The sequence below is a fragment of the Cephus cinctus genome, unplaced genomic scaffold (assembly GCF_000341935.2).
Source record: "Cephus cinctus unplaced genomic scaffold, Ccin1 Ccin1_scaffold0230, whole genome shotgun sequence".
Classification (NCBI taxonomy): Eukaryota; Metazoa; Arthropoda; class Insecta; order Hymenoptera; family Cephidae; genus Cephus; species Cephus cinctus.
In genome coordinates this window covers 436,250-452,966 of record NW_014332946.1, presented here as the reverse complement: position 1 = coordinate 452,966, position 16,717 = coordinate 436,250, and the positions used below count along the sequence as shown (strand labels likewise).

The following is a 16,717-nucleotide window of genomic DNA, read 5'->3' as shown; positions in this document are numbered from 1 at the left end:
GTTACAAATAATAATTTCCAAAATTCCTACTCTGCATACAGGTGAGATACAAATTTATTATCTACTATTACTACATGTTAAAATATACAGGTGCTAAATATACAAAAAATTATTATGCTTAAGAATAATTTTTTTCATTTTCACATTTTCAATCGTCACACTGTTATCACGATCTACCCCAGACAATATAAAACCAGTGACACTATGCTTTCTCCTTTTAATTTTTTAAGGTATATTAATAATATATAATAAAAGCAATATTCACAAGGCTCACAATTAATTCATACACAAACTTCAATGTTGCATACGAAAAGTTTCACTGATGACGATAAGATTTAATAACAATCCATCGAAATCACATTCTTCGTATGATAAACTGTCAAAATATCATCAAGAATCGATTCGAAGCTATCAGTATACGTCTGAAGCCATCGACTCTTCTCCTCTATGTAAGCATTAAGATCGAGATTAAGAATAGTATTAAGAAATTCAACTTGTGTGACCTGCGCAACGACCCGTAGTTTGTTATGGTCCGGCAGTTTCAGTTCTTCACCGCCGACCCTCAAAGAGTCTTTATATATAGCTGCCAGGAGGTTCATGTCATCACTTTCCACAATGGACTCCAAAATGTTACCCTTATCGCTGGCCATTGGAACATCACTATCAGCGAAAGAAGTAGGAGAAGTAGCAGTTACAGAAGATGTAGGAGTTGTAGGAGGAAGACTAGTGGAGGGTGTGGGAGGAGAAGGAGGAGGAGATTCTTTCTTATAGGAGCTATCTATGGTTGCGCTATCTTTCGGTAATGGTCTATCTGGAACGGGCTCGTCGATCTTATACTTGAGCAAAAAGTTTTTTAACTGAGTTATCACATCCGCCGCAGCTTTGCATACCACGAAGTCGCTCTCATCCTCCAAGGCGGCTAGCAGAATCTGGATATAGCATAAAAAAGAAAATAAATGAACGACTGTAACGAAGAAATAAAAGAAAAACCGTATGATTATTACCAGAGCTGTTATCAACAAATTTTCTTACCCCTAGACAACTTTGTTCGGCCAGCTTGTCCAGTGCTTTTCTGATACGTCGTTTTATTTCAGTTTCGTTCAGAGCTATTATCTTCCTGTGTTCCTTTGAAAAAGTCATACTTGGAAACGAACCATCCAGCATACCTTGATCGGTGAAGTGACTAATTATAAATTGTTTCCAATATTCAATGGCGTTCACCTTCACTTCCCAATGGAGATCCAAAACTGCCGCAACTGCCATAGAGCGTGACATTATGTCGACAGTGCTCTTTCTACGTGACCAAGAAGAGGATCAGTCAAATTATTACTATGTAAATTTGTTCGATTAATAAAATGTTAATGAATCGAACTTACGACCATTTTCTGTGAACGTATAGCTCCTTCATAAGGATCACTGCTTCTCTGCGTACTATTGCTTCGGTTTCCTCTGCCATCAACTGTATAGTTATGTCCTTTAAAAATAAAATAATCACTCACTGATAGAATTGTACAACAGAAATCAAAGCAGTTGCGATATTTTATGACAATCTTATATATAAACTTACAGCTAAGTTTGCATCGCACAACTTTTCTTCCCACAATTCATTTATTCTGACTGTTATCGCAAGGAATGACAGTGCAGAAGCTCTCACGTAGCTTTCGGCATCCGATAATGTAATGCTAACTGCCATTTGTAAAAAGTCATTTTTCACAAGGAATTTTTGGAATGCTGGATACTCTGGTAATCAAGATACCGTATTAACATTTTTTATCAAATATAAATACAATGAAAGATTCTCTTACTGTACTCAGATATCATGGCAATTGTCTTCAGTGTTTCTAACACGCTATCTCTGACTTCCCAATTGGGATCATGTATTCTCCTGTACAAAGTTGGCCCCAAATCATCAATATGACCATGATTATCGACCAGTAAAGCCAATTGCGGTGGCATGAAATTTTCTATTGACAATTTACAGATTTTTAACGCTTGAACGGTGATCTATGAGAATATATAATAATTAGAATTAAACTAAATTAATAAATCTTAATGGAAAACTTACGTTTGATGAAATTTGCTTATTATTTAGCAGGTCCTGTGCCAATGACAGTAGGCAAATTGTTTCTACAGATTCCTGCCATTTGATCTTAAACTTTTCAGTTATAATAGCCAGACCATTCAATATCGATGATAGTAAACATGGATACTGCTGAATGGCATCTCCATCGAACAGTGATCTGTTTAATCTCTTTTTAGGTGGATTTTGGGGGTTACACAAGTTTGATGTATCAGTTTCATAAAGTTCACTCTCTTCACTCGATGCTATCATATAATTTTTCAAAACGTGACACATAGTTTGGAATGTGATTACTGCTACATCCTGTGTCGAATGATTTTCATGATTTTATATATTAGTTGTAAATTAGATTTTTCTTTATACTTACTCTGTCCATAATGTGTACTATTTGAAGAACCTGATCGAGCGAGTACCTGGAAAGAGATTCCATACATATATCAGATTTATAGATGATCTCTCTCATATTGTATCCCAGTCTTTGTACAGGTGCACACGTGATGTCAAACATTCTGTCAATGTACGTTTCGAAGAGATCATTATTTAAATATGAAATCCTCAAGCTGATAAATAGTGGCAGCACCTAAATAAAATGAACACGGATTCCTAAAATCATGCTCATATTTAATGAATATTGATTGATATTAAAAAAAAAATTGGATTACCATTAGACATATAACTTGATGTTCAAATTTGTGCTCATTGGGTTGCTTAAAATTGGAAATATTTTGTAATTTTTTCCAAAAAACTAGCCCGTACGATTGTGTCTTTATAGTATCCTTTATGAATTTCTTATTAAGAAGCAATCTGTGGATGTAACAATAGTCTTCATGAAAATTATTTATGACATCTTGATCTATTACTTTGGTCAGTGGTGATATGCCTTGTTTCAGTTTTACAAAGATCAAGAGGACTAGCAATTTATGTATGTGTTGAAAAAAGGTTGTGCTAATGCATGCTTCAAAAAGAGCTTTTATTCTTGCTTCCAAATTAGTAAGTTCCATTACTAATAATGGTATTGTATTTTCCTTGCTATGGAACATTGTGTTCTCGATTATACTGGTTAACAAGATTATTGTCGAGCAGAGATACTTGTTTTGGTCCAGATAGGTCTCCTCTAGTACTTTTTGAAATTCGTTGTGGACAGTATTGTCTGTGAATGGACGTGCAGCTTCCAATATAATTGGCGTACAAATATGCGGTCTTTGAGATTCGTGTAGTAGCAACGTCCATATAAATTTTTGACTCTCCCGCGTGACGTATATGGTCTGATTGCAGTGAGCTAATCTTATAACATCCTTCCATACACCTAATCGATACATAATACAGATATTACAATAAACTATGCATGATCATTGGCAGAACATATATAGAGCAGTTATGTACTGTTAATTATTTTGTGACGTTTTTAAAAATATATGTGTTAAACAACTAAATATGCTTTACAATATGTTTAGTAAGCATGCTGAGGTCATTGGTACAGTGATACGAAGCAGTTGTGGCTACTTTTCATTTGCCACGGACAATAGATTAAAAGTGCATTTCCGTTACAATTGAAGCAGCAGAAATTAATTATCATATTGTTAACCGGTCATGAGTTAACTCGTGTTTTCATGTAAAAACCTTGTTGACTAGTCACGGATTACCTCATGCTTGCACTTGTATCAGCTATTTCACGTCCTCATTCAATTACGAAATAATAGTCGGTGACATGACATAGCTTCTGCATAAAATTGCAGGTTAAACAATGTGGTTATATATTCAATAATCTATTGATATTTTAATTACAATAAACACTATTTGGGATATATTAAATACACAAATTTTTACCTGATTCGAGAATCCAATGCCTACCGCTTGTGTGAGTACACAAGCTGGAAAGCATATCTACATATGCCATTTTGACAGACACTGACAATTTATCATTGTGAAGGTTTAAAACATCACAGATCTTATTGTATAAATTCTCACGGTACCAAAAATGGAAATGAATTTCACTCTTTCCAATGTGTCCAATGAGTCTCAAAGTGAATGTTGTGACAGCTTGACAAGGTTTGATTCCACTGCTCCATGTTTCTAAAGCTTTGAGTACCCAGTGTTGAAAGGTATTGAAATACTCAAAGTCAGACTTTTCAACTGAAAATATTGAAAAATAATAATATTATCACAGTACATCTTGTAATATTTATGTAAGACTATGTCTATATACCTTACTATGTCTATACGATTTAATGAACCTTAGTCTGATAAGATGAGAATAGAAACATAAGATTAAAAATAATATTTTCAACTATGACTAACAACTAAGTATTAACAGTAATAAATATAATAAATATATTTTATGGGGAAGTTAATTCAGATAATCAATTACTTATTTATAACAAACTGTTACTGTTTTACCATTTAAGTGTCAATATTAACTATTTTCAACAGATTGCAAAACTGATAGATAAAACAAGTATAATAATTAAAAAAAATACAAGATTAAACTCATATATAATTAGCTCCCACATCTTACATTTTTTATAATATTCTAAAATTCCTGTAATACATTTATATAAACAATAACACTACTGGTCTTAAACTGCATTTCAAAGTATTCAAGTTAACAAAACATAATACCAAACATTATAAAAATCTCTATGCTAATAAATTATCATGTAAAACCTTAACAAATAAATCCTGTACCACTAATTAAACTGTATCCATTGTTTTTACTATTCGCTAAAACATTTAGACTATTAACTGACTATAAACTAAATTGTTATAAACGTTTGGTTAAATACAATCCAGAAACCAATTACTCGTTAACAAACACTGTTTTTGATTAAAAAATAATAAAATCTGTAACAAAGACTTACCTAATTTATCAGATTGTGCGATTCGCGATAATAGAAGATCAAGATAGGTCGTAGACACGACATTATAATCAGGTAATAGAAAAAGTTGTAAAACTTCATCAAGTTTTTCAGTGGTGTTACACGTTGTCATTGTACTTGATATTTGTCACAATCCCCAAGTTGTTCAGACTAGCACAGCACAAGAAGGATAGCCAAATATTATATCACCAACATCGATAAAACTGCGTGAAAGAAACATGTATAGTAATATACAATTTTAACTCAGATCCTTTGGGAATAAAAACAAGAAATAATAAGCAATACGGATTATAGAATCTTTTTATCCGTATTTTCCTTTACATAACATAATAAAAAATCAAAGTTCATTTAATGTATCGCGTTTAATATTACTTTTATCTAGCACAAAGTTATTTACATTTTGAACATACACGTGTTGCAATAATGAACCTGTAGAGTACCTTCCAAATTCAAAATGCAAGAATTTCAGAATCAGTCTAGCTATGTAAGATAATATTGGTTATCTTATCAAACATTCGAGTGTCAGATGATCAACAACCATTAAAAAGCTTCAAAATTGTTGACTAAAAACGCATGCACACAAGATAGAACCTCAAATAATGAAAGACGTATAATTTGTCGTGACGCTGGAACGCGCGACTATGTTGCAATATTAAAAAACAAACTGAAAATAGAGCTGGACGATTAATATATTAGATCCGGCTTATTTAGAAAGCTTTATGGTATTTTTTATTTGGTCGTGTGAAGTATTAGTAGATAGTATTAAGTTTTAGTATTGAACCTGTAACATTTCATAATGATATTGCAGTCGAATGTGTGATTGATAACAATGGTATTCTAGCCTTAACAAGAAACTATTTGAAACTATTTCAAACAACAATTCTAATTGTATTGATTTACCTTTATTTTGTAGTAGCCTAATCACTTCTTGTTAAATGTGGTAGTGTATTGTAAAATCGAAATTAGGAATAATATTCTTGTGAGAACTGGTGTGTGGTAGAATCCAGCAGAATGTAGTGAATCCTTGAAAATGTGATATTTAACTGTTTAATTGATAAATCGACTGCAGCGCCACAGCTACTTGATCATTAGGCTCATCTTCCAAAGAGGTCAATTTTGGTCAGGTCATGACGATTCGGAGGATATTCGCAAAGTTATTTGTATTCCTGATCGGTGCTGTCATGTATTAACGATTCTGCTAAACGTATTGACGAAGTTTCCATAAATCAATGAGGTACGTTTTGTCATTTGACAAAATTATATAACTCTAACAATGATACTAACCTGACGCTATTTGTTTTGGTTCATCGCTTTTACTGAGTTAGTACATTCATTGACTCGCATTTCAGAATTTATCATCCAATGTTAATTAAATTTTTTAATGGGTAATTTATATAGATTCTAGAATACAATTGTCTAAGATATTATAGTAATTTATGTTTTACTAACTTCCAAGAGATTAAGAGGAAAATAATGTTGCAGTATATATATTTATTAGAAGAATCTTGCAAACTTGCAAAGAAATAAGTGTGCATAATATTTTTTAATACTTGGTATTGTTCAGAGCGTCTTTGGTCATTTAGCAATGGAGGGTGACCATTGCAAAAATTATATTCCAAGAACAGAGGAAGAAGTTAAGACAAACACAAAGCAGGATTTAGGGTTGACTACTGCAACTGCTTTGGAAATTCTACATAGAGATATTAAACGTGTGTTAGATGAGTATGAAGAAGATTGCAAGAAGAATAAGTACGTCTAAAATCCTTTTCATATGTTCTAGAAAGATATTAAATACCTATTATTTTCATTGATATGTCATTGTCGAATCATTATTAACTACAGGAAATACAGGGCATGGCTAAAGGATGCATTGCACCATCGCAGTCAATATACAACGCTTTGCTGGACCTCGGCTATTGCACTTTTGATAAATGCCATTACACTTGTCATAGCATTTTTTACAGTTAATGAGACATGGTACGTTATACATGTTTAACTTTCATAAAGTCTTTGTAATACAAATGATTGTTTCTGATTCTAGGTATGCGTCACTACCATATGAAGGACTGATAGTCTGTTGTTTAGTAGCATTAAATTTTACACTAGTCGTATTGGACAACAAATTGCGACATAAAGAGATTCCTCAAAGAGTTCGTGTTTTACTCAAACAAATAGAAGGTACCATCCTACTGTGTTACCAACAGCGTGGATCTTTTTAAAAAACCACTATATTCTCACACTATTTTTATGTAACATCAAATCAACAGTTGCCAAATCAGTGTGTAATTGGGAACCAGAAAATTATCCCCATCTTTGCAGTCCACTCTCTCCGTGCCTCACTTTACAATGGACGTATCGCGACGGTCATGTAGTCAATTTACCTTGGGCCTTATTGGTCGCAGGAGACATAATCGTAATAAAACCTGGCCAACAAATACCTGGATATTGTATTCCATACGACGTAAGTGCTGTGTAGATACGTCAGGCCTTTCAAAAACAATACATATACGTATATGAAGGTATTATTCAAACAAGAATGAATTCGCAGGATCCCGATGGGCCCGTTTTACATGCCCGAGAAGTCTACAGTCCACCAGTTCATACAGCTCATGAAATATTCTCATCCCCACAAGCCCGGACGCCACTTAAGAATAAAATCTATAAGCTTCAGGAGACACCTTACTTGATAAACCTAAGGATGGCACTGGATCAGGCCCTGGATAGGCCCGTTACGTATCACAATCGCGAACGTCACCTCGTTATGATCTGCAGTATCGAACAACTGGCCTATCCGATACTCCTCATCGTGGTCCTAGTTGTGAACTTACTCCGATACTTGTACCTAACTGAATATGTTGGTGTAGGTCACTGGACAGAAATCTTCTTACTCCAACCAATAGCTGTTACACTTCCACTATTGCCATTAATTTTTCCTACTTGTTGGATCGTTTTGAATTGCTTTGGCATGGCTCGATTCAAGGCTCTGTTCAAGCTGTACCAGTCTTCAAAGAAGATGCAGGTATAGCGAGAGTGATAGAAATGTTATTTCAGTTAATCAATATGTAATGTGATCTATGAGTGATTAATTTAGTTTTTAGATCCTTTCGAAGATGCAGATATCTCTGGACCCACTCATCCTGAAGTGGTGTACAATTGGTCGGAGCTTAAGGAATATTTTTTTGACATCCTTTTCGGCAGGGAACGTATGATGTCGAGATCTGCCAACATTTTACACGTACTGGGATCCGTTACCGTAAGTCGAGTTAATTATTTAATTTATGCTGTTCTACTAATTATCCGAAGCGTAGCTATAATATATTATTTTTTTCAATATAGGCATTGTGCTGTGTAGATAAGAAAGGAATACTTTCCTGGCCGAATCCAACAGCTGAAAAAGTTTTCTTTTTGCGTAACGCAAGTGCTATGTCGCGAGCTTCAAGGTAGACTTTCTATTGTAATATGTTATATTTATTGAAGAAAAAAATAAGTATAGCGTTCTATATAGATAATATTTTAATCTCAGCACTGTAAGTCTTGAAAAACAATCTGACACTGCAACCCAAAATGAGCAAGCGAAGCCAGAATCTCATAGAACTACCTATGTGCATCATGGTAATATTATTATTCTATAGTTTACGTACATATTCTTACACTCAATCATTTATAAGTTCAAAAATTTATTGTTTTTAGACATGTCTCATTCAGTGGCGGAAGTGTTGGACTTGACGCACGATCACGCTTTGCCATTTAAATTGCAATTCGATGATCATGCTTGGAGGCTACACTTGAACTCACTGAAACCATTGGGACTTGCTATTCTTCTGAACACTTGCAACATGGATACTCAAGAACACTACACTCAATTTTGTTGCCACGTTACCTGTGAGGCGCTTTACAATGAAAATTTAGTACCAGTAACTAACAGGCGGTATGTGTACAGTGCAATTATCTCTTTCTCGTAATGATTTTATTTCTTTGTGCTTTTATTCTTAATCCATGCGACTAAACGGCACGACCTAACATTCATTTTGGCATCGAACCGTTTTGACGCTAGAAATGTCCAGTGATTCTGACAAAGTAACATTGTTAACTCATGGACTAATAATGATTATTATCAACTGTTCAAACTTATCAGTGGCCAGGGCGAGTATTTTGAAGATAATAATGATTATGAGGCGAAAGATACAATGCAAACTTCTTCGAGACAGGTGTATTTAACCGATGAATCAGGAACGTGCCTCGGACAGATGCGGTCAGTCAAAATAATAATATATGGTCTTGTTCTACTTGTAGTTCTTGACTTGTATTTGGTGTTGGAATCTAGTATGGTAGACTTGGATTTGCATCCGGATGTCATGACGGGTCTTTGTCAACACTTATCACACGCATCTCATACATTGTATTGTTCAGTAGAATTTCTTTATCTTATTTATTCCGTATGGTAGGTGTCTTTGCGAGCTGGCAAAGCAGATTGGATTCCAGGATCAGGCACAGGAGATATTTCAATTGGAGCAACAACTGTCCACTTTCAGACACGTGGTAGGTGTAATAAAAAATCACCTTGCATACAAAAGTAATTTCATCGATAAGAACTTTTTCTTTTTTAGCAACCGGAAATGGTTAGGCGTGACATTAAATTCGCACGTTCTTTAAGTATTGCTACAAAATTAAAATTTCCATTTCCGCACATGGTAGCTGTAGTTGTTAAGGAACGCAGTGGCGGAGGATTACAATTACTGACTCAGGGAACCGCGGATATTATTCTCGATTCCTGTATAGAATTTTGGGATGGACACGACCTTTGTCCATTTTCTGCTTCCGACAGGTAGATCAAATTGTGGCACAGTTATAGTTAAGCAAGGAAATTGGCTGATTTGAGTGAGGATTGTTTCAGAAAAAAGGTGCAGGATTTTTATCAACGGACCAGCTTGACATCTTACTGCACTGCGTTTGCCTACAGACCACTCACTAGGAATGTCAATGGAAAATTGTCACATATTTATCTAGAGCTTCCGGCAGACAGCAAACATCTTTATACACCTCACAGAAGTCCAACTCCATTGCCTTGGGATTTTAGAAATGTTCTGGATCCTAGGGTTAAGGGAATACTGGGCCAATTTCATTCAACTGGTAATTAACCATCTTTTCATTAATTTATTAGCATGTACTTAAGTCATTAAACTTCTTCAGATTCTCTTTTGTGCAACGAGAATAAAGACGAGGAAGTTAACGATGTGGAAAGTTGCTTCGAATTGCAATGTAATCAAGTATTTATTGGTATGGTGACCATGCAGTATCAGGCACAGACTGATATGGTAAGATTAGTATGAGAAAACCTCATGACGTTCCGTTTCTGATATTTCATTAATTCTATATTTAAAAATTTTTAATTAACAGGTTCAATTGATCGAGCAGTTAGAAAGAGCTTGTATTAGATTCGTTCACTTTAGCAAAGAAAATGAACTAAGATCACGTGTCTTCTCGGAGAAGATGGGACTGGAAAGTGGATGGAATTGTCATATTTCATTACTTAGCGAAAGAGCTAGGTATGTTCAATGAAAAGTATCAAAATCCATAATAATTTTACTTCCGAATTTTTTGCTTTTTGCTTTTTGGCTGATTCTTTTTTTAGTTTTTTTATAATCTACATGTGATACGAGCGATGATCGTAACTAGAGCTCAAGATACTATTCAATGTACACGATTATAAAATGCCTGGGGTCGCACGCTCGATAAAAGAGTTTGTGCTCGATCTGTTGTGAATTAATTTTTCAGCAAACAATTTTAAAAAGTTAGAAAAAAGGAAACCGTTCGCACACGCGAGTAACAATTGAGACTAGCTTATTTTTGACAGCGATACAATATGAAAATATACGGACAAACTGACACAAATTAAATATCTAATAACATTGAATGGGAATGTAAATTGTGCACGTACGTTACAGGAGACAGCAATGGCTGGAGAGATATCCACACATGACCCCACCGTATATGTTTGTCTATACCTATTTCTTTCATTGTTTGTCATTCATTTGCACGTTCGTTTTATTGTCACACACATTATTAACATCATAACACAAGATGCAATTCTACAGCCCTATTGTGCCATCCAATCCACACGTAGAGACAATTAGTTCCAATTGCACTACACATAAGTACCAAGATCACAATTGTTATTCGCAAGTCCAATATCTCCTTGTCGAGTAATCATAAGACCTCAAACTCTTATAATTTAAAGAACCTTCTTAATCATCAACACGCAAGTTTCCTGTGGCTTAGTTGGCCTCCAAATTATTTTATGTGTTCATCAATGTTCTATGTAAATTAACACATATAATAGGTCAGAGAGTCCAGTGGGTTGCTGGGTGAGCCAGGCAGCAGCCATGTCCTCACCCACGCCCTCAGCCCAATCTCACCAGCATAACCACTCCTGCATGGATGAGGCCAGCCACTTGCTTAACCATGTTTCCCCCCGGTATGTTAAATAAATAACTTGTTTAAATCATCTATAAAGTAGGAACCAAATAATGTGGTTTATATTTATAACATCATTGATATATGTAATGAAGCAGCTGGCTTTTTTTTTTCAAGAGGAATTTAAAAACTTGGAGATTACAATATCAATCCTCATAGGGAATATAATCTTTTTATTTCTCATTAAGCTAATATTAAAGACAATTGTTGTCACTCTAGCATGAGCCGAGATCTCATTTATATTGTTAAATCTCTGAAAGCATGTGATTTATAGGAATATCCTGCTAAAAGGTACCAGTTGGATTTGACAGTTGCTTGCCAAATTTATGTCAAAGATCTGATTGGTAGGTTTTAGTTGGATTATTGTATTTACCGTCTCGCTGCATACTTCTGCTACTGTGTTTTTTTGATTTTATTTTACCCGATTAAAGTGTGAATGAGTGACGATTATCATGGGCAAATTGTGGGGATGCTGTTACAATGTTGGTTGTATTGCAGCACAAATCTGGATAACAGCAGAGCGATGAGCATGTCTGCACCAAGTGCCATAAATACAGAGTATGCTACTGTCAAATTTGATGATGATGCTACCGAGTGGAATAATGCTGAACCAATCCAGGCAAAAAGTGCTATGGGTCACAGGTACTTCTTGAATATTTATATTAATGTAATGTATATTAATATTTTATAATTTCATGCATGACAGTTTACATAACTTTATTTATTGGATCAATGACGTCAGCCCCTCAATGTGTTTGTAATTATTGTTTTCATTTACTTATTGCTAGAGAACAACTATGCTTGTAATACAAATTAGTTACTTATTAAAAGTTTAAATATTGTTGGCAGTGTTGTAATAGAAATAAAGAAATACATTTTTCATGAGATTTCTTGTTTTTTTGCAAGTATTATAGAAATTAAATAAGTGTTGCTATATGTGTGTTAGAATAAATTTCTTTATTTATTAAACAGGGAGCAAGATACTGTAAGAAGTGAAGATAGTGTTCTGGTACAAAGCGTTGACCTTGGATCTGGACAGGAAGCCTGGAGATCTTTGAGCTGTCTTACTGACAGTACCGAACAGAGTGCACCAGTTAATTTTGACATGTCTAACAGAGTAAGAGACTCTTCGATAAACAGAATCATGTGATATACAAGTGATTTTAGAATGTTTTTTATATCTTAAAGGCTAAATTACCACGAGGTATAGACAAGATACGACCGCATCTAGAATTGATAGATAATGTGCCATTACTGGTGTCTCTGTTTACGGATTGCAATAATGCAGTGACAAGGGAGATGCTACATATTATGCAAGACTATGGAGAAGTTGTCTGCGTTCTGGGATCCTCTGCAAATGCAGAAAACATGTCAATTTTCATGCAAGCTGATGCTGCGTAAGATATGATTTGATCAATTTTATTTAGAAATTTATTTAATTTTTCTTTTTAATAAAACATCCAGGAGCTAAATAACTCATGCCATACGTAGTGTCACAATCGATTTTTATATTCAAAGTCCTGTATGGCCTGGTACCTCTAGGTTTTCTTCGTACAACAGTTACTGGTTTATAAGATTCTTGGACGACGGTACGAAAGTCTGTTTCGTAATTAGTAATCCATGGACAATATTTTGACTCTTGGGGTTTACTATATTTTATAAAGCACACTTTACCGGGATGTTCGTATGACTTTTTCATCGTCGTACAAGACTCCATCTTCATAGGCACTATGAATTTATCTCGGTTCGGTCTACACGTAGCAGTATTTATTAATCCAGGATTCATGTACGAATCTCTGTATACGGTTTTCATATTCATGGGACAGCCAGGACAGCCAAGATGCGTTCTGGGTTGTACGATTTCTGCAGATTTGCCATTTTGGGACTTAAAAGATGCTTTGTGCACTGTAGAAAAATCTATTTCCCCAGGCAATTTACTGTATTGTTTGTCAAGAGATTTTTCTCTTATAAATTTAAAATTGACATCGGGTTTCCTGTAAGAGGCTTTGTATATTGTCTCAGTGTCTAACTTAATCATTGGACGTCTGTACGATTTACGATATGCGTATGACTGCCTTGTTTTGGGTTGTAAATAAGCAAAATCCTTGCTCTTGAAATAATTTTTCGCGTCGCATCTTTCTATACGTTCACAAATCTCCATTATTCAGCGGTTTATGTACTTAAATTTCTAAATTGTTCACGACCCAAGGGATAAATCATTTAAAAATTGCATGATACCAATTTCATGGCACTTTTTTTTTTAATAACATTCTTATGTTTTCTGTACAGGGTAGCCGTAGAGCCGCTATATCCACAGGTCTGTCAACGTGTTCCTGTATTAATACCAACAAGAGAGGATCAGGGTCCATCACCGGTGGACTTGAGCAGAGTTTTAAATTCTGTAGCCTGTTCCTTAAGCGTAAAACGCGAGGATCCTATTGCCATATTTCATCTCATCATGGAGGTAAAAAAACTTATTCAATTTAATATAATTATAATAATAGCAGCCTTCCTAAGAAATACTTAAATATTTCCTAGGCTCGTCATTATATGAAGTGCGTATGGAACTGCGTACAATTCTGGCTATGCTGCGTAGTCAGTTTATCATTTGCTCAGGCATTGTCAGGATTCCTGATGCTTCCTCCGCTGTTTTCCGTCGGTCAAGTAATGTGGCTGTCATGCCTTATTATACCATTGTTGTCTATATCGATGGTGGCGACTCCAACGGATCCCACAATAATGCAACGAGCTACAGGAAAAAATCAGTGCATCGTCAGCGGACAGGTATATCGCATTTAATTCTATTGAAAATTGGATTCTCAAAAAGACAATTCTACGAGGCTAAAGTTTTTGCTTTCTTCTTTTGTCAGGTTGCACTGTTCGTTCTATGGTGCTATGGTTGTAAATTCTTGCCTACTATCATCTCTGTGGTATTGTCACAGTGCATTTCTTTAATGACACTGTGTCCAATATATTCGACCTCGGGGTCAAAGTGCCTGTACATTTATCCTAATCCCGAGAGCGATGTGTCCTGGGGTGGTTGGGGCGCCAAAGCTAACGTGATCTTGACGGTGCAACATTTTGCTCTGTCAATAATAGTCTTGCATTTTGGTAATTGGACTGTATTATATATTTTTAATATTATATATATATATATATATATTTATTTATTTATTTATATATTAGTAAGAAGCATTTTGCTTAATGGGAGTTATTAATTGTTTCAGTAACGATATCAATAAGTTTTGTGCATCGAGAATATTCCTTATGGAGAAAACCGCCATTTAACAATTGGATTTGGTTTCTAAGTGCATTTATAGTGTAAGTCTTAATTTATTTTATCATTTGATTCGGGCGCTATTCATTACTTCTGTTATGTCGTTATTATAAATCATTTTATTTAGGCTCTGCATACAGGCTGCTTTCTCTGGAACAATTTTCTGTCAATTCTGGAGAGAGGAGGATCAGAAGATAAAGAGTTTTCCTCTTCATTTGCCTTTATTCTTTTTGCTCTCACTTCCACTGACCTTTGTGATAAACGAACTAGTCAAGTGGCAGGAAATCAAGTAAGTCTTTGACGTACGATTTGTTTTTTTAAGATTAAATATTCGTTAATACATGTGGTGTAATTTTTTAATTACAGAGTAAACGTGAGGTACCAAAAAAGGGCGCGACTGGAATTTGGTACGAAGCTCGGTATGAATTCGCCATTCTAACGATTTACCGTCTTTTATTCTTTCATTTGAGAATGACGGGGGAAAAGCCTAGTTACTTAAAGTTTAACGCCAAATATTGCAAATCGTTACGATAACACACCTTTTGCATATGCGAGGTCCAACGTTCGTTTATCGTAATTTTCATAATACTCAATCATGTCAAAATAAGTTTAGTTTACAAATTTCATACGCGCACGAGTGTTGTGGCGCTGGTATTAATTTGGTTTGTTTCTCTTGTCTAACAATGAAAACCATTAATTCCCGCCGAATGAAACTAACGCACAAATTGATGCGGTTCCTAGATATTCACTTATGTCGCATACGTGAAGAATGTGCTGGGTTCCTACGATTCTTTTTATAAACGGATTCAGTTGGTCACATTAGTTTATTAAAAAAAAAAATAATAAAACAACGAACCATCACAGTTTAGAGTTAATATTGTACAGGTCCAGCCATTTCTTTCCTTGTATCAGGTAACAGATAACGCGTAAGCCAACGTGGTTAATGTTTAAACACGAAGATGATGTCGCATATTTGTTCACATTTCTTGTCAAAAGTCAGTATCGTATTGTGAATGAATAATGTAACTGAAAATCGCGACACAAGTGTGAAAAAAAAATACTAAGTCCGAGTTAGAAACGCTAAGAAAGTATTCATATTTTTGTATGACATTAAGGATGTGAAATTTTAATGTTTGATATAATAATACAACAGAGTGTGGTGCATATTAATAATGCAAGTGCCTCACTTTAACTTCACTTCCTTCTGTAAGATTGAAACTTCTCAAATCGATTTGTACATAGATCATTCAATTCAAAAGCAACTTTTTCCCCTTTTTTTGCTGCAGGATTGCCAAACACAAATATACAATTTTGTTGTACGAATGCTTGTACATTTTTCAAAACTTGGTATATTATTTTGATTCGTAAGGTGCTCTAACCAATTTCCTGCTTTTATCACGATATATGATGAATATGTTAGATTATGTAAACTTTAAGATACATTGACATAATTCACCGCATCTAGCCTGAACCCTAGCATTGTGCAATTGCGATTCTAATATAAATGTAAGGGAAGTAGTATTTAAAAATGGCATAGGATACATTTGGAGTATCCTTATACGTTACACGTGTTCCTAGGTGAAGACTTATTTTATAGTTTTACTTTAATGGTTTGCATTTATCTTGGACGCAACTAATTTTATTCTGTTGTCTTGACCAATTGATTATCAATTGGCTCACTGAAATCCCTCAGTTGTATTTGTACCAGTTATATTAGGATAGATTAATTGTGCATAATTATTGTACTGAGGTGATTGTTGCGTCCATAAAGCAGACCGTACTATTATTTAAAACTTGTTCTGAAAGTTATGACCCAAGACATCGCATAACTATGCAGTTTCAAATGTTCCCGTGCAAAATAAAAGCTACTGATGCGCAATGAAAATGAAGAAGATTCATAAATATTATTACTAACCTTTATTTTCTTCAGAAAGTAATAATACACAGGAGACGAGGGTCAATATGCTGAAATTTGTCCCAATGTAATCTTTTGGATAATTTTATAGGAAA

General features: G+C 34.7%; 3 protein-coding genes across 10 annotated transcripts; 1 reads left to right on the top strand and 2 right to left on the bottom strand.

The window, feature by feature from the left end:
- Positions 1-36: 36 nt before the first annotated feature.
- On the bottom strand, positions 37-6,004 carry LOC107265565. 2 transcript variants are annotated; one of them, XM_015735151.2, is made up of 11 exons: positions 5,857-6,004; positions 4,939-5,159; positions 3,908-4,213; positions 2,743-3,386; positions 2,448-2,660; positions 2,066-2,383; positions 1,806-2,004; positions 1,568-1,740; positions 1,377-1,474; positions 1,033-1,294; positions 37-929 (listed from the first exon to the last, which is right to left on the bottom strand). In XM_015735151.2, the coding sequence occupies exons 2-11, from the start codon at positions 5,066-5,068 to the stop codon at positions 336-338; spliced, it is 2,937 nt and encodes a 978-aa protein (XP_015590637.1). In that variant the 5' UTR covers positions 5,069-5,159; positions 5,857-6,004; the 3' UTR covers positions 37-335. The 2 variants fall into 2 exon arrangements, with proteins under 2 accessions (XP_015590637.1, XP_024938666.1); XM_025082898.1 differs by lacking the exon at positions 5,857-6,004 and adding an exon at positions 5,354-5,374.
- Positions 6,005-6,022: 18 nt separating this feature from the next.
- Positions 6,023-16,592, top strand: LOC107265564 (transmembrane protein 94). 7 transcript variants are annotated; one of them, XM_025082895.1, is made up of 26 exons: positions 6,026-6,190; positions 6,521-6,705; positions 6,799-6,933; positions 6,998-7,134; positions 7,224-7,417; positions 7,505-7,975; positions 8,048-8,209; positions 8,293-8,396; positions 8,480-8,568; positions 8,647-8,884; positions 9,092-9,208; positions 9,402-9,495; positions 9,564-9,781; positions 9,851-10,086; positions 10,147-10,271; positions 10,354-10,502; positions 10,902-10,949; positions 11,929-12,072; positions 12,403-12,547; positions 12,619-12,827; positions 13,720-13,894; positions 13,969-14,214; positions 14,301-14,541; positions 14,658-14,751; positions 14,835-14,996; positions 15,074-16,592. In XM_025082895.1, exons 2-26 carry the CDS (start codon positions 6,542-6,544, stop codon positions 15,144-15,146), a joined length of 4,170 nt encoding a protein of 1,389 aa, XP_024938663.1. In that variant the 5' UTR covers positions 6,026-6,190; positions 6,521-6,541; the 3' UTR covers positions 15,147-16,592. The 7 variants fall into 7 exon arrangements, with proteins under 7 accessions (XP_015590636.1, XP_024938664.1, XP_024938665.1 ...); XM_015735147.2 differs by lacking the exon at positions 10,902-10,949 and adding an exon at positions 11,297-11,431 and having other exon boundaries at positions 6,027-6,190; XM_015735148.2 differs by lacking the exons at positions 9,092-9,208; positions 10,902-10,949 and adding an exon at positions 11,297-11,431 and having other exon boundaries at positions 6,027-6,190; positions 15,074-15,146.
- On the bottom strand, positions 12,824-13,685 carry LOC112494049. The gene has a single exon (XM_025082923.1). It carries the CDS (start codon positions 13,589-13,591, stop codon positions 12,866-12,868), a length of 726 nt encoding a protein of 241 aa, XP_024938691.1. The 5' UTR covers positions 13,592-13,685; the 3' UTR covers positions 12,824-12,865.
- Positions 16,593-16,717: the final 125 nt, after the last annotated feature.